Source organism: Mustelus asterias, unplaced genomic scaffold (genome assembly GCF_964213995.1).
Source record: "Mustelus asterias unplaced genomic scaffold, sMusAst1.hap1.1 HAP1_SCAFFOLD_366, whole genome shotgun sequence".
Lineage (NCBI taxonomy): Eukaryota > Metazoa > Chordata > Chondrichthyes > Carcharhiniformes > Triakidae > Mustelus > Mustelus asterias.
This window is the reverse complement of record NW_027590324.1, coordinates 139,433-157,600: the sequence shown is the minus strand read 5'-3', so window position 1 is coordinate 157,600 and position 18,168 is coordinate 139,433. Positions and strand designations below refer to the sequence as shown.

Sequence of the window (18,168 nt, the reverse complement as noted above, 5' to 3'; positions counted from 1 at the left end):
ATGTTAAAATATCTCACACAGTAGCTCCAGTATCTGTTGCGTTGTTAAAGATTCCAGTCACATTTCATCTTCCAGAAGCTGGCAATGTCCTCTCTCCTCGAAGTGTGAGTGAACTCAAATATTCCTGCCTCCATCAGCTGCTCGGTTTGGTCTGTGCTGTCCTGTGCTGCCAGAATGTAACCCCTTTGCTAATCGTGTGAGGCAGTATCTGCCTGGTGGAGGTTGTGGGGAATAATGTGACAGAGCACCCTCTGTGAACCCCTCCTCTTCTTCCGAGGTAGACACTTGTCTCCCTCTCACAGCAGCTGTTGATTTGTGAGAGAGTGAAGAATGTTAGAGGGTAATGCACATTCCAACATGTCCTGCAGACTGTCTCTAACCCAGAGCTCCATGTGACCAATGCACAAGCACCAGGTTTTGGACTCAGCAGCAGAGCCTCTCCTGTGCCCATCCATTCACTCACTCACTCTCTCTGGATTCACAACCCATCTCACCATCAGCGATTGCCCACCCAGCCTCCAGGTCTCCCAGCTCCAGCACTGCATCTTCCATTGGCATAAGGATGACACAATCTGCACACTGTCACTCTTGGTTCCTTCTCTGGCGCTCTGTGCCCTCTTCTACAAGCACATACATTTCCATTGTTACTCACCCACCAAAGACACATACAAGCCTATGGTGCTGCCAGACTGCCCATCATGGGACCACCAGGATGGTCACTCAGTGTCAGCAGTGCAGCAGTCATCTCTGACTGACCGGAACCCTTCACAGAGAGGCTGACATGTTCCTGAAGATTGATGCTGCTGTTTGGACATTGCCACTGTCTGGGTGGAGATGTTCTTTCCACATTTCTCTTTCATCCTTATTCACATATCAGCCTGTAAGGTGAACACTCACCTTGTCAGAACATATCAGGTTATTGATCTTTTGCCTCATTGAATCCAACTGCTGCCTGCTCTGGCCCTTGGCAGTTTACATCTGCTGTTCTCCCAGCTCCAGTTTACATCCAGATTTGCTTGGGTTGATGTTACAGGTCTCCCCTCCAGTCCTGAGGGAACAGAACCTCCCTCCAAACCGATATAGCCTTGTGAATTTCCAGGCAAGTGTCAGTGCATTGCGTTTAACCTGCCGTCTGCCATTTCAGCCCTTTGTTCATTAACCAGGGCTCCCTCACTGCTCCCTTCAGAGCCTTTAAAAGTGCCGCTGGCTGCCTTTAAATCTGGTGCCAGCATTGCCTGAATGGGGTCTTCCCCTGCAGCCAGTGGTTAAGCTCTGGAATGCACAGGGTTTTGGGGGAAGGTGGGGGAATGACACTTAGTGAGTTGCTCATTCGGAGAGTCAGTGCAGACACACTGGGCCGAATGGCCTCCTCCTGCTATGTAACAATTCTGTGATTCTGCCTGTGCTGCCCGAGTGGACGGATTCCCCTCACCTGTCAGATATTAATGTGCCGGTTCTGGCGATGTGTGGAGTTGATTAGTTCAGTTGTTTCGGTGTCTCGAGTGTGATGTAGAATGATGCTCACGTTGAGGGTTTTGTCTCCGTACCGGCTGTGGGGTTCATGGAGTCCCACCTCCTCCCATTGCCCCACATTTACTAAGTTGTGTCCCTGAAGCTACATGTCACAAATTGTATCTCTCTATTGGTGAGAAATATTAACGTTTCATTGGGGACTATTGCTACTAACACTGTCCACACTGCAACATCACCAACTTCCAGTTGAAATATCGATACATTTCCAACCATTATCTCCACAGAATTCTTACGGTGCACAATGAGGCCATTTGGCCCATCGTGTCTGCACCAGCTCACCAAATTAGCATTAGGAATTTGTGTCATTCTCCAGCGTTTTTCTCGTATCCTCGCTCATTGTTTATATTCAAATAATCATCTAAATCCTTTTTGACTGCTTCGATGCAGCCAACCTCCACCACACTTCCCGGCTGTGAATTCCAGACCCGAACCACTGGCAGTGTGAAAAAGGTTTCTCTCTCATCATCTTCAACCCCAACACAAACATTATTCCTGAGCCACTGACCATCCCATGTCCCTCCCTGTGACTCAGGGTAAGGACATGGGAATCCTGTGCTCTTCCCTTTCACCGTCATCCTTTTTGTCATTTAATCACTGCGGCACATCCATTTTGTTCTTTCCTTGTCACCCGCTCATCCCCAGCTCCCTGTCACTTAAAACAATTTAATTCACTGCGATTTCCAAGTTCCAATTTTAGCTCATTGAACTGAAACTAAATCTGTTTCTCTCTTCACAGATATTGCCTGACCTGCTGAGTCTCCAACATATTCATATTTCAGATTTATAGCATCAATAGAATTTTGCCTTCTGTATGAACTGAAGTTGTGTTTCTTGAATGTCCCACACCGTACATTATTATGTTAATGATCTTATTTTTAAAAACACTGGGAATTCATCCTGATATCTGATATTTTTCTCTCTCTGATCTCCAGTCTGTCTGGTAACGCTCTCACCGATTCTTGTGCCGAGGACCTGTCCTCTGCTCTCAGGACAAACCGCTCACTGATACATCTCGATCTGGGTACCAATGAACTGGGAGATTCCGGAGTGAAACTGCTGTCTGTGGCTCTGAGGAATCCGGACTGTAAAATACAGAAACTGGAGTAAGTAGCAGACTGTGTGAGATTGTGTTTATAATAACTGAATATTCAATAATATAATTTCACCACTGGTATTTGTATAAAAAACACTGCCCATTACTATTGGCGTCAGTTATGTATGGGGAAAATTGCTTTTACTCTGACTCCTGTTGCTTCTCTCTCTGATCCCTGAGCAATGGGATGTTCGTCCCACAAATCCTTACGTTGAGCATGTGGGGGAATAATGTTACAGTGCACCCTCTGAGGTTCTCTCCTCCTCCTCAGATGTGCACAGCTCTCCCCGGGCACAGCATCCATTGATTTGTGAAAAGGGGGAGAGTGAATAGATGACAGTAAATGGAGGACATGACATGGTGGTGGAGACTCGCTGTTTGTAACAGATGTCAGTAAGTAGAGAGAGGTGAACTTAATTCAAATGATCAAGGTGCAGAATCAGTTTGGGTAGAGATAAGAATTAGCAAAGTTAAAAGATCACTTGTGGGAATCATTTATTGGCCCCAAATCGTATTCAGAATCTCCAACACAGCACACAGGAAAAATAATGTGGTCTTGGAAAAACATACCGCAATAAATACAGGTGATTTTAACATTCATGTACTCAGAAGACCAAAGAGCCATGCAGCACAGTAACAGGCCCTTCGGCTCACCAAGCCTGCAGCGACTCCTCATTCTTATTCAGACACAGTACTTATTGCTCATACACGGTTTCTCTTCCTCTGTTCGTCTCCCGTTCGTGTTTCTATCAAGATAAACCTTGAACATTGGGAACGTGCCTGCTTCCGTCAACTTCACTGGCTGTGCATTCGAGGCACCCACCACTCTCTATGTGAAATCTTTCCCCGCACGTCTCCTCTAAACTTTCCCCCTCTTGACTTCAAACTGTCCCGTCTTGTAGTTGACCTTTCCACCCTGGGGAAAAGACTCCAACTATCAACCATATATCTGCCTCTATCAGGTCGCCCCTCAGCCTCCGTCTTTCCAGTGAAAACAATCTGAGTTTATTCAACTTCTCTTCATACCTTAACCAGACCAGGAAACACCCTTGTCAACTTTCTTTGCACCTTCCCCAAAGCACCTATATCCTTCTGGTTGTCTGGCGATCAGCACTGCTCGCAATATTCCATATTGGGCCGAACGAAAGTTTAATACAGCTGAAACATAACTTGCCAACTTATATACTCAATGTCCTGGCCAAAGAAACAAGCATGCTGCATGCCTTGTTGACCAAGTTATCCATGTGTGTTGCCACTTTCAGGGATCAGTGGACAAGTACGCAAAGATCCATCTGTATGTCAATGCTCCTGTTTTTTTTTTTCATTCAGGGAAGGCTGGGGGACTACCATGTGGAGTTGTATCAAATTATAGAAATAAACCTTTCCCCTTCGTTGTAGGAGTCAATAACCAGGGGCATAGATGTAAGGCATTGGGCAGGAGGTTCAGAGGAGAATTGAAGATGGCACAGTGGTTTGCATTGCTGCCTCACAACGTCAGGGACCTTTGTTTAATTCTGGCCTCGGGTGACTGCCTGTGTGGAGCTTGCATGTTCCCCCCATGTGTGCGTGTTTCCATCAGGTAATCTGGTTTCCTCCCACAGTCCAAAGATGTGTAGGTTAGGTGGATCAACCATGCTAAATTGTTCCTTACTGTCCTATGATGTGTAGTTTTGGTGGATTTGCCATGGTAAATGTCCAGTGTTAAGCAGTTGTGTGGGCCTGGCTTTTTCGGACAGTCAGTGCAGAGTCGATGGGGCGATTGGGCGCCATCTGCACAGTGGGGATTCTGTGGTTCTGTGGAAAAGTTTTTTCACCCAGAGGGTTTTGGGAATCTGGATCTCACTGTCTGAAAGGATGGTGGAGTCAGGAACACTCGCAACATTTAAGAAGTATTCAGCCAAGCACTTGAAATGCCGCAGCATACGAGGCTATGGAGCAAGTGCTGGAAATGGATTAGAATAGATTGCTGCTTGATGGCTGACACAGACACGATGGGCTGAAGGGCCTCTTTCTGTGCTGAAAAACTCTATAAAGGTCCAGGGGTTGGAAGTTATGAACCAGAACCTGAATTTTCACTGGTCCCTGTTATTTCTCTCTGATCCCAACACAATGGAATGTCAATCACATTGATTTTTGTGCCCTGGGTGTGGGGGAATAATGTGACGGTGACGCTATGAGGACCCATTCACATGCTTACAGGGGGACTGATGTTCCCCAGTCACACAGCCCTTGATTTGTGAGGAAGAGTAAAGAGTGAGTGGAGGCCATTGTTAAGACGCATGCCAGAAACTCCAAGGTGTTTTGTGAATTTAGCCTGCACACTTGGTTTTACATTTGATTTTGGTATTGATGAGCATGAGGTGTTTCACTCCATGTATGAATCAAGTGACCCACTAAGATAATCTAACAACAAGAATTAGCATAGCCTTCACCAATTGCAAGACTTAAACATGACACAGTATAACTCTTAACAGCTAGCTATCTCTGTTGTTCCAATATAGAGCAATACGCACAGACATACACATTTTTCCAACATTAGTTAGCACAAAAACAAGTATGCTCACGTGTTGCCGATTTCCAGATTTTTAATACTTCCGGACAGCCAACAGACAATTGTTTTCAGAGAAGGATGTCGCCTCCGAACAGCCCAACCACAGAGAGGTAACCCCAGCCTCTGACAGCTTCCAACACAGCAACACTTAAACAGCAAAAACTCCAACTTCAGAGAGGGAAACAACACTGCTGTTTGTCTTAACTTCAAGCAGCTTCTGAAAGCAGAATTAAAACTAGAATGCTCTGTGAAAAATAGCTGTTCCTCAGTCACATGACATAACCTGTCAATCACCTGCAATCAAGCTCTACTCTGCCATCCCAGGGGAACACTGAAACAACAGAACACTGCATTAGTTCAGATTAAAATCAACATGATGTCAATTATACTGCTTCAGTAACAATAAAGGAAACCGGCGACAGATAGCACGGTGCCGACAGCATAACCTGCAGAGAAACATGATTAAAATAGAAACTAGAAGCAGGAGTCGGCCATTCGGCCCTTCAAGCCTGCTCCGCCATTCATTTTGTTCATGGCTGATCATCGAATTCAATATCCTTCAATATTCAATATATTTCTTCAAGGCATAGTTTGTAACAAAATGTACATTCCAACACGTCCTTCAGCCGGTTCCATGTGACCAGTGATGGGTACACAAGCTCTATGTGTTGCAGGCACCAGAGAGTCTCCTGTGTCCATCCATTCGACCGCACACTCTCAGCTCCACAACCAGTATCACAATCAGCGATTTCCCACACTATCTGCTGTTCTCCCAGTTCCAGTGCAGCTGCTTCTCGGTGTAAGGATTACAAGATCTGGACGCTGTCACCATTTTTAGTTCATTTCCCGACGTTTCGTGCTCTCTTCTACTGGCACATAAAGTTCCATTGTTACTCTCCCATCAAAGACACAAGCCTCTCCTGGTGAGAACCTGACTGACCACCATGTCGACACAGGGAAAGCCTGTTGCCTCTGACCATTCCATTCTCACAGTGCTCGAGTTATCTGACTAACTAGAACCCTGCAGAGAGAGGCTGACATGTCTCTGGCAATCGATGCTGCTTTCTGGGCATTGCCTGTGTCAATGTGGCGATTACCTTTCTACCATTTAACTTTCATCCTCATTCGACCCCATATGCCTCAGTTTATATGCTATAAGATGCTTCACTACCTTGTCAGAACTTGGCAAGGTATTCATCCTTTTGCCTCACTGCAACCATATAACCCACGCCTACTCAGGTCTCCAGCAATCTCCATCCCGATATACTTGGATTGATGTGGCAGATACTCTCCAGTCCTGAGAGAACAGAAATTTGCTCCAAACTCACGTAGCCTTGGGGAACACTACCAAGTGTTGCCAAGTGCATCATTGATACGTACTGTGTTCAGTAACCACGTATTCTTCACTGGTCTCTCCAGAATTCTTGCCTATGAAATTGCTGATGGTGCCAGCATTGCCTGAACTGGGACGTCCCCTGCAGAGTGGTTAACCTTTGGAATGCTCAGGGGTTTGGGGGAAGGTGGGGGAATGAAACTTATTGAATTGTTCATTCGGAGAGTCAGTGCAGACAAAATGGGCCGAATGGCCTCCTTCTGTTTTGTAACAATTCTGTGATTCTGCCTGTGCTGCCTGAGTGGACGAATTGCGCTCACCTGTCAGACATTAATTCACCGATTCTAGCAATAGTGTCGAGTTAGTTCACTTGTTTCAGTGCCGCGAGTGTGATGTAGAATGACGCCAATGTTGGGGGTTTGGTCCTCATACCAGCTGTCGGGGTCCATGGAGTCCCAGCTCCTCAAATTGCCTCACGTTTACTAAGCTGTGTCACTGAAGCTACATGTCACAAATAGTCTCTCTCTATTGGTGAGAAATATGAACATTTCATTGGGGACTACGGCTACTAACACTGTCCACACTGCAACATCACCAACTTCCAGTTGAAATATCGATACATTTGGAACCATTATCTTCACAGAATTCTTACGGTGCACAATGAGGCCATTTGGCCCATCGTGTCTGTACCAGCTCACCAAATTAGCATTGGGAATTTGTGTCATTCTCCAGCATTTTTCTCGTATCCCCGCTCATTGTTTATATTCCAATAATCATCTAATTCCTTTTTGACTGCTTCGATGCAGCCGACCTCCACCACACTTCCCAGCTGTGAATTCCAGACCCGAACCACTGGCAGTGTGAAAAAGGTTTCTCTCTCATCATCTTCAACCCCACCACACACATCATTCCTGAGCCACTGACCACCCCATGTCCCTCCCTGTGACTCAGGGTAAGGACATGGGAATCCTGTGCTCTTCCCTTTCACCATCATCCTTTTTGTCATTTAATCACTCCGGCACTTCCATTTTGTTCTTTCCTTGTCACCCGCCCATCCCCAGCTCCCTGTCACTTAAAACAATTTAATTCACTGCTATTTCCAGTTTCTAAGTTTAGCTAATTGAACTGAAACTAAATCTGTTTCTCTCTTCACAGATATTGCCTGACCTGCTGAGAGTCTCCAACATATCAGATTCATATTTCAGATTTACAACTTCACGAGTATTTTGCCTTCTGTATGAAATGATGTTGTGTTTCTTGAATGTCCTGCGCTGTACATTATTATTGTTAATGATCTTATTCTTAAAAACACTGGGAACTTACCCTGATTCCTGTTATTTTTCTGTCTCTGATCTCCAGTCTGAATGGTAATGCTCTCACTGATTTTTGTGCCGAGGACCTGGCCTCTGCTCTCAGTACAAACCGCTCACTGATCGATCTGAATCTGGGTTTCAATAAACTGGGAGATTCAGGAGTGAAACTGCTGTCTGTGGCTCTGAGGAATCTGGACTGTAAAATACAGAAACTGGAGTAAGTAGCAGACTGTGAGATTGTGTTTATAATAACTGAACATTCAACAATATAATTTCACCACCGGTATTTGTATAAAAAACACTGCCCATTACTATTGGCGTCAGTTATGTAGAAGGAAAATTGCTTTTCCTCTGACTCCTGTTGCTGCTCTCACTGATCCCGAGGCAATGAGATGTCAGTGCCATAAATCTTTATGTCGAGGGTGCGGGTGAATAATGTTATGGTTGACCCTCTGAGGTCCGCTCCTCCTCCTCATAGCTGCACAGCTCTCTCTGGATACAGCATCCATTGATTTGTGAAAAGGGGAGAGTGAATAGATGACAGTCAATGGAGGACTGGACATGGTGGTGGGGTCTCGCTGTTAATAACAGATGACAGTACAGTGGGGAGAGGTGAACTTAGTTCCAATGATTAGGATGCAGAATCAGTTTGGGTAGAGATAAGTATCAGCAAATTTCAGAGGTCACTTGTGGGAATCATTTATATTCTCCTAACAATCGTCACAATCTCCGACACTATACGGAAAAATAATGGGGTCTTGGAAAAAGCATACTGCAATAATCATGGGTGATTCTGTTCTTCAAAGAACAAAGAAACATACAACACAGGAATAGGCCCTTCGGCCCACCAAGCCTGCCACGACTCATAATCATTATTCAGACCCAATACTTACTGTCCATACGCAGTTTCTATTCCTCTGTTTGTCTCCCATTCATGTTTCTGTCAAGATGAACTTTGAACGTTGGGAACATGCCTGCTTCTGTCAACTTCACTGGCAGTGCATTCGAGGCACCCACCACCCTTTATGTGAAATCTTTCCCCGCACGTCTCCTCTAAACTTTCCCCCTCTTGCCTGCAAACTGTTCCGCCTTGTAGTTGACCTTTCCACCCAGGTGAAAAGCCTCCAACTATCCACGATATATATGCCTCTATCAGGTCGCCTCTCAGCCTCCGTCTTTCCAATGAATGAACATAGTGATGAACATTGTCAGATAATACAGCAGGATATAGATAGGCTTGAACATTGGGTGGAGAAATGGCAGATGGAATTTAATCCAGATAAATGCGAAGTGATGCATTTCGGTGGATCTAATGTAAGGGGGAGCTATACAATAAATGGCAGAACCATCAGGAGTATAGACACACAGAGGAACCTGGGTGTACAAGTCACAGATCGTTAAAGGTGGCAGCACAGGTGGAGAGGGTGTTCAAGAAGGTATATGGCATGCTTGCCTTTATTGGACGGGGCATAGAATATAAAAGTTGGCATATGATGTTGCAGCTGTATAGAACGCTGGTTGGGCCACATTTTGAATACTGCGTCCAGTTCTGGTCACCACACTACCAGAAGGACGTGGAGGCTTTGGAGAGAGTACAAAAAAGGTTTACCCGGATGTTGCCTGGTATGGAGAGTCTTAGTTATGAGGAGAGATTGGGTAAACTGGGGTTGTTCTCCCTGGAAAGACGGAGGATGAGGGGAGACTTAATAGAGGTGTGTAAAATTATGAAGGGCAGAGATAGGGTGAAAAAGGGAAGCTTTTTCCCAGGTCGGAGGTGACGAACACAAGGGGTCACGGGTTCAAGGCGAGGGGGGCAAGGTTCAACACAGATGTCAGGGGGACGTATTTTACACAGAGGGTGGTGGGGGCCTGGAATGCACTGCCAAGCAAGGTGATTGAGGCGGACATGCTAGGATCGTTTAAGACTTATCGAGATAGCCACATGAACAGACTGGGAATAGAGGGATACAAAAGAATGGTCTCGTTGGGCACATGAGCGGCGCACGCTTGGAGGGCTGAAGGGCCTGTTCCTGTGCTGTATTGTTCTTTGTCCGTTGTTCTTTGAAAACAATCCGAGTTTATGCAACATCTCCTCATACCGTAACCAGGCGACGCAACATCCTTGTAAATCTTCTTTGCACCTCTCCAAAGCTTCCACATCCTTCTGGTAGTGTGGCGATCACAACTGCAAGCAGTATTCCATATGTGGCCTAACTAAACTTTAATACAGCTGCAACATAGCTTGTCAACTTTTATACTCTATGTGCTGTCTGATGAAGCAAGCATGCTGCATGCCTTGTTGACCAGGTTATCCACCTATGTTGCCAATTTCAGTGATCAGTGGACACGTACGCACAGATCCATCTGTATGTCAATGCTCCTGTTGTTTTACTCAGACAGGGAAGGCTGGGGCACTACCTCGTGGAGTTGTATCAAATTAAGAGCGACATACACAGGTTTATAGAAATAAGCCTTTCTCTTTCGTTTTAGGGGTCAATAGTCAGGACCATATTTAAGGCATTGGGCAGGAATTTCAGAGGACAATTGAAGATGGCACAGTCAATAGCATTGCTGCCTCATAATGTTAGGGACCTTTGTTCAATTCCGGCCTCGGGTGACTGCCTGTGGAGTTTGCAAGATGTGTAGTTTCGGTGGATTTGCCATGGTAAATGTCCAGTTAGGGATTCTATGGTACTGTGGAAAAGCTTTTTCACCCAGAGTGTGGTGGAAACCTGGACCTCTCTTTCTGAAAGGGTGGTAGAGTCGGGAACACTCACAACATTTGAGAAGCAGTTAGACAAGCACTTGAATTGCCACAGCATACAAGGCGATGGAGCAAGTACTGGTAATGGATTAGAATAGATTGTTGCTTGATGGCTGACACAGACACGATGGGCCGAAGGGTCTCTTTCTGTGCTGAAAAACTCTATAAAGGCCCAGGGGTTGGAAGTTATGAACCAGAACCTGAATTTTCACTGATTCCTGTTATTTCTCTCTCTCTGATCCCAATGCAGTGAAATGTCAATCACATTGATTTTTGTGCCCTGGGTGGAGGGGAATAATGTGATGGTGACTCTGAGGACCCGTTCACATGCTGACAGGGGGACACACATCACCCAGTCACACAGCCCTTGATTTGTGAGGAAGAGTAAAGAGTGAATGGAGGCAACTGTTAAGACGCAGACCAGAAACTCCAAGGTGTTTTGTGAAGTTAGCCTGGACCCTTGGTTTTACATTTGATTTTGGCATTGATGAGCATGAGGTGTTTCACTCCAGGTATGAATCAAGTGACCCACTAGGATGCTTTTATCAAACGCAGTTTATTTAAGAATGCAGTTAGCATATAACAACAAGAATTAGCATAACCTTTCCCAATTGCAAGACTTAAACATGACACAGTATAACTCCTAACAGCTAGCTATCTCTGTTGTTCCAATATAAAGCAATAAGCACAGACATTCACCCTTCTCCGACATTAGTTCGCACAAAAACAAGTATGCTCACGTGATGCCGATTTCCAGCTTTTTAACTCTTCTGGAGAGCCAACAGACAATTGTTTTCAGAGAAGGATGTCGCTCCGAACAGTCCAACCGCAGAGAGGTAACCCCAGTCTCTGACAGCTTCCAACACAGCAACACTTAAACAGCAAAAACTCCAACTTCAGAGAGGGAAACAACACTGCTTTTGGCTTAACCTAAAGCAACTTCTGAAACTGAAATGAAAACGAGAATGCTCTGTGAAAAATAGCTGTTCCTCAGTCACATGACATAACCTTTCAAACACCCGCAATCAAGCTCTACTCTGCCATCCCAGGGGAAACACTGAAACAACAGAACACTGCATTAGTTCAGATTAAAATCAACATGTTGTCAATTATATTGCTTCAGTAACAATAAAGGACACTGACTACAGACAGCACGGTGCCGACAACATAACCTGCATAGAAACATGATTAAAATAGAAATAGAAGCAGGAGTCAGCTATTCGGTCCTTCGAGCCTGCGCCACCATTGGCCATTGGTTCATGGCTGATCATCGAATTCAACAACCTTCAATATTCAATATATTTCTTCAAGGCATAGTTTGTAACAAAATGTACATTCCAACACGTCCTTCAGCCGGTTCCATGTGACCGGTGATGGGCAATGAAGCTCTGTGTTGCAGGCACCAGAGAGTCTCCTCACCCATCCATTCAACCGCACACTCTCAACTCCACAACCAGTATCGCAATCAGCGATTTCCCACACTATCTGCTGTTCTCCCAGCTCCAGCGCTGCTAATTCTCGGTGTAAGGATTACAAGATCTGGACGCTGTCACTATTTTTAGTTCATTTCCTGATGTTTCGCGCTCTCTTTTACAGACACATAACGTTCCATTGTTACTCTCCCATCAAAGACATCAAAGACACAAGCCAATGCTGGTGACAACCTGACTGACCATCATGTCTACGCAGGGAAAGCCTCTTGCCTGTGACCATCCCTCACAGTGCTAGAGTTATCTGACTCACCAGAACTCTGCAGAGAGAGGCTGACATGTCTCTGACAGTCGATGCTGCGGTCTAGGCATTGCCTGTGTGTGTGGGGATGGCCTTTCTACCATTTCACTTCCATTCTCATTCGACCCCATATGCCTCAGATTATATGCGATAAAATGCTTCACCATCTTGTCAGAACTTGGCAAGTTATTAATTCTTTTGCATCACTGCAACCATGTAACCAACGCCTGCTCAGTTCTCCAGCAATCTCCATCCAAAATTACTTGGACTGATGTGGCAGATAATCTCGAGCCCTGAGAAAACAGAAATTTGCTCCAAACTCACGTAGCCTTGGGCAACACTACCAAGTGTTGCCAAGTGCATCATTGAATTGAGTTTAACCTTCCTCCTCTCATTTCAGCCCTGTGTTCAGTAACCAAGTCTTCCTCACTGGTCTCTCCAGAGATGCAGCCTATGAAATTGCTGCTGGTGCCAGCATTGCCTGAACCGGGACCTGCAGTGAGTGGTTAAGGGCTGGAGTTCACTGTCTGGGAGTGTGGTGGAGACACGTTCAATTGAAAATTTCCAAAGGGAATTGGATTATTATCTGAAAAGGAAGAATGTGCAGGGTTACGGGGAGAATTTGGGGGAATGACACTTCGTAAATTGCTCATTCAGAGAGTCAGTGCAGAGAGCATGGGCCGAATGGTCTCCTTCTGCTCTGTAACAATTCTCTGATTCTATCTGAGAGAGATACCAATGGCCCTTTGTGGACACTGGCTAAATTACCTAACCTTGTTTACACTGCAACATCACCAGCTTCCAGTTAAAATCTCAATACATTTCCAACCATTATCTTCACAGAATTATTGCGGATCACCACGAGGCTAAATGTGTCTGCACCGGCTCACCAAACTAGGATTAGGAATTTGTCTCGTTCTACTGCCTTCTCCTCGTATATTTGCACACTGTTACATTCGAATGTTCATCGACTGCCATCTGTTATGCCTCGAATCAGCCTGCCCCCACCACACTTCCAGACTGTACATTCCAGACCCGAACCACTGGCATCGTGAAAAATTATGTTCAACAAAACCACTAAATACAGTCCCGAGCCACGGACCATCCCATGTCCCTCCCTCAGGGTAAACACATGGGAATCCTGTAATTTTCCCTTTCACCATCATCCTTTTTAACATTTGATCACTCCAGCACTTCCATTTTGTTCTTTCCTTGCCACCATCCTATCCCCAGCTCCCTGTCCCTTAAAATAATTTAATTCACTGCTACTTCCAAATTCTAAATTTAGCTAATTGAACTCAAACTAAATCTGTTTCTATCTTCACAGATACTGTCTGTCCTATTGAGTGTCTCCAGCATATATTCATATTTCAGATTTACAGCATCAATAGAATTTTGCTTTCTGTATCAACTGAAGTTGTGATTCTTGAATCTACCGGGCTGTACATTATTATTGTTAATCTTATTCTTAAAAAACACTGGGGATTTACCCTGATTCCTGTTATTTTTCTCTCTCTGATCTCCAGTCTGTTTGGTATCGATCTCACCGATTCTTGTGCCGAGGACCTGGCCTCTGCTCTCAGTACAAACCGCTCACTGATAGATCTCGATCTGGGTAACAATAAACTGGGAGATTCCGGAGTGAAACGGCTGTCGGTGGCTCTGAGGAATCTGGAATGTACAATACAGAAACTGCAGTGAGTGCCAGACTGTGTGAGATTGTGTTTATAATAACTGAATATTCAACAATATAATTTCACCACTGGTATTTGTATAAAAAAACACTGCCCATTACGATTGGCGTCAGTTATGAATAAGGAAAGTTGCTTTTCCTCTGACTCCTATTGCTTCTCTCTCTGATCCCTGAGCAATGGGATGTCAGTCCCTCAGATCCTTATGTCGAGTGTGTGGGTGAATAATATTACAGTGCACCCTCTGAGATCCTCTCCTCCTCCTCAGATGTGCACAGCTCTCCCCGGGCACAACATCCATTGATTTGTGAAAAGGGGGAGAGTGAGTGGATGACAGTAAATGGAGGACAGGACATGGTGGTGGAGTCTCACTGTTAGTACCAGATGACAGTAAGTAGCGAGAGGTGAACTTAGTTCCAACGATCAAGATGCAGAATCAGTTTGGGTAGAGATAAGAAGTAACAATGTTGAAAGATCACTTGTGGGAATCATTTATAGACCCCTAACAATATGCGGAATTTCTGACACAGTACCCAGGAAAAATAATAGGGTCTTGTAAAAACATACTGCAATAATTGTGGGTGATTTTAATCTTATACGAAGAAGAACAAAGAACAATCTAACACTGTAACAGGCCCTTCGGTCCACCAAACCTGCGGCGACTCCTAATCCTTATTCCGGCCCAGTACTTACTGCCCATTTGCAGTTTCAATTGCTCTGTTCGTCTCCTGTTCATGTGTCTATAAAAATGCATGTTGGACATTGGTAACATGCCTGCTTCCACCATCTCCATTGGCAGTGCATTCAAGGCACCCACCACCCTCTGTGTGAAAATTTTCCATAATTGTGGATACCTCCATCAGGTCACCCCTCAGCCTCCCTTTCCGTAGTGAAACCAATCCGGTTTTATCCAACCTCTTCACATACCTTAACCCTCCTTGACCAGGCAACATTCTGGTAAACCACCTTTGCACCCTCTCCAAGCATCCACATCCTTCTGGTAGTGTGGCGAACAGAACTGCAAGAAATATTCAAATGTGGCCAACTAAAGTTTCATACAGCTATTACACAACTGGCCAACTTTTATACGTGATGCCCCGGTCGATGAAGACAAACATGCTGTCTGCCTTCTTGACCACCTCATCCACGTGTGTTGCCATTTTCAGAGATCTGTAGACTTGTACACACAGATCCCTCTGCAGGTCAATGCTCCTATGGCTTCTTCCATTTACTGTATAATTCGCTCAGATTGTCAAAAGTTGAATATAAGCTTCGTTCACAGAATGTATTCAAGCAATTGCTTGGGGAAGCACGTTCCAGTGCCAAACACAAAACAAGCTGTGTGGCATTTCCAACAAAAATAGATTCCTTTCATTTGAAAAACAGCAGCAGAAGTGTTCCAACCATTGCGAATTCAAGGACTGTATTAGATTAAGCGAAGATGTGGCACCGGGGTTGGCACTGCTGCTTCACAGCGTCAGATTTCTGGATTCATTCCAGCCTTCGGCAACTGTCTGTGGAGTTTTCAAATTCTCCCCGTGTCTGTGTGGGTTTCCTCTGGCTGCTCCTGTTTCCTCCCACAGTCCAAAATCTGTGTAGGTTAGGTGGGGTGGCCATGCAAAATTGCCCGTTAGTGTCCAACATATGTAGGTTTGGTGGATTAGCGGTGTAAATATGTGGGGTTGCGGGAAACTGGGCAGCTGCAGATCTATTAGTCTGACATTGATGGTATGGAAAATCCTATAATAATCTATAATAAAGGAAGTGATAACAGAACACTTCGAAATTAATGGCAGGATTAGACAGGGCCAACATGGATTTATGAAAGGCTGGCATGGTGACACAGTGGTTAACATTGTTACATCACAGCCAGGGGCCCGGGTTCAATTCCAGCCTCGGGTGACTGTGTGGAGTTTCTACATTCTCCCCGTGTCTGCGTGTGTTTCCTCTGGGTGCTCCGGTTTCCTCCCACACTCCAAAGATATGCATGGTAGATGGATTGGCCGTGTAAAATTGCCCTTAGTGTCCCAACATGTGTAGGTTAGTTGGATTAGGCTGAGTAAATTTGTGATGTTGTGGGGAATGGACCATGATAAGATATTACGTCAGAGTGTCTTGATGGGCTGAATGCCGACCTCCAACACTAGGGAATCTGTAGTTGCATGATTCACACACAAGAGGTTATTAAAGAAAATTGAAGAAGATGAGATTGGATGGAATATACCAGCATGGATTGAGAACTGGTTAGTGGACAGAAACAAGGAGTTGGAATAAATGAGCTATTTTTGGGTTGAAAGCCCCTAACGAGTGGAGTACGGCAGGGATCGGTGTTTGAGTCTCAGCTATTCAGAATCTATATCAACGATATGGATATGGGGATCAAATATAGTATTTCCAAATGTGCGAATCATAGAAAACTAGGTGAAAACCTGAATTGTGAGGAGGATGCAAAAATGTTTCGAGGGGATGTGGGAGAGGCTCAGGGAGTGGCCACAAGTTTGCCAGCTGGACTACAAGGTGGAAAAATGTGAAGTTATCTACTTTTGTAGAAACAACAGACATTAAGACAACTCCAAAGATATTTTGATGTCCTTGTTCATGAGGCACTGAAAGCTAAGATGTGAGCAGTTAAGATAACAAATGGTATGTTAGCCATTATTCCTTAATTGGTACACAACTGGAGTAATGTGTATAATGTTGAGGATTTGAGTTGAGGGAAAAGATGTCTTCCTGCAATTATATGCAGCCTTGCTGAGACCAACCTGTAGTATTGTGTACAGTTTTATTCTCCTGCCCGAAGCAAAGATGTACTTGGCATGTAAAGAAGGTTCACTAAAATCGGTCCAGGGACAGAATCATAGAAGCATCATAGAATCATAGAAACCCTACAGTGCAGAAGGAGGCCATTCGGCCCATCGAGTCTGCACCGACCACAATCCCACCCAGGCCCTACCCCCTCATATTTACCCGCTAATCCCGCTAACCTACGAATCTCAGGACTCTCAGGGGCAATTTTTAACCTGGCCAATCAACCTAACCCGCACATCTTTGGACTGTGGGAGGAAACCGGAGCACCCGGAGGAAACCCACGCAGACACGAGGAGAATGTGCAAACTCCACACAGACAGTGACCTGAGCCGGGAATCGAACCCAGGACCCTGGAGCTGTGAAGCAGCAGTGCTAACCACTGTGCTACCGTTGTGCCGCATGGGTTGTCCTATGAGGAACAAAAACACTTTATTCTCAGGCCTTTAGAAGAATGATAACTGAACTTATTCTAACCTACACTATTTTACGGGGTTCAATAGGCCAGATGCAGAACGGATGTTTCCCCTTGCGGGAGGGTCTGAAACCTGGGACACAGTCTGAGAATAAGGGGCAGTTATTAAGGCTGAGATGAGGGGTATTTGTTTCCCATTGGAATGCTGGTGAATCAAGGAATGCAGGGATAATGCTGGAAATGGTGTTGAAGCCGAGGATCAGCCATGGTCACATTGAATGATGGAGTGGATTTGAAGGACAGAATGGATGACTCCTGCTCCTGTTTCTTAACGTTCTTACTGCAATAGGAATGGGAGGTAAGAGTAAGAAAGTTTTGCTGCAGCTTTACACGAACTTCATTGGTACACAACTGGAGTAATGTGTATAATGTTGAGCTCTTTACTTAAATAAGGATAGAATTGTATTAGAACCAGTTCAGAGAAAGTTCACTCGGCTGATTCCTGGGATGGAGAGGTTTATTTTACGAGGACAATTTGAGCAGATTAGAACAATATCTATGAAAGTTCAGAAGATTAAAAGATGATTGCATTGAGGGGATGAGACAGGGTGGTTGCTGAGAGGCTGTTTCTTCTTGTAAGAAAGACAAGAACAAGGGGATAGATTTGAAAATGTAATTGTCAGTCCCTTAAGACTGAGATGAGGAGAAATTTATTTTTTAGATGGTGGCTGGTCAGTGGAATTCTCTTCCCTGGAGACTAGTGGCGGCAGAGTCATTGAATATATTCAAGGCTGAGTTCAGAATGATTTTGGATTGAGAAGCGAATCAAGGGTTACGGGGAAAAGAGTTGAGACTATAATTAGATCAGCCGTGATGGAGTATGCTCGAGGGGCTGAATGGCCTTCTGCTGCTCCTCGTTATTTTGTTCTTATCCCAATA

General features: G+C 44.9%; 1 protein-coding gene across 1 annotated transcript in view; it reads left to right on the top strand.

Annotated features, from left to right (window-relative positions):
- Positions 1-18,168, top strand: part of LOC144486489 (NACHT, LRR and PYD domains-containing protein 3-like) — a 136,815-nt gene that overhangs the window by 63,017 nt on the left and 55,630 nt on the right. The window contains exons 10-12 of the mRNA XM_078204533.1: positions 2,466-2,636; positions 7,870-8,040; positions 13,845-14,015. Of these exons, the coding sequence (XP_078060659.1) occupies positions 2,466-2,636; positions 7,870-8,040; positions 13,845-14,015 (513 nt within the window). The remainder of the gene's footprint in view (positions 1-2,465; positions 2,637-7,869; positions 8,041-13,844; positions 14,016-18,168) is intronic.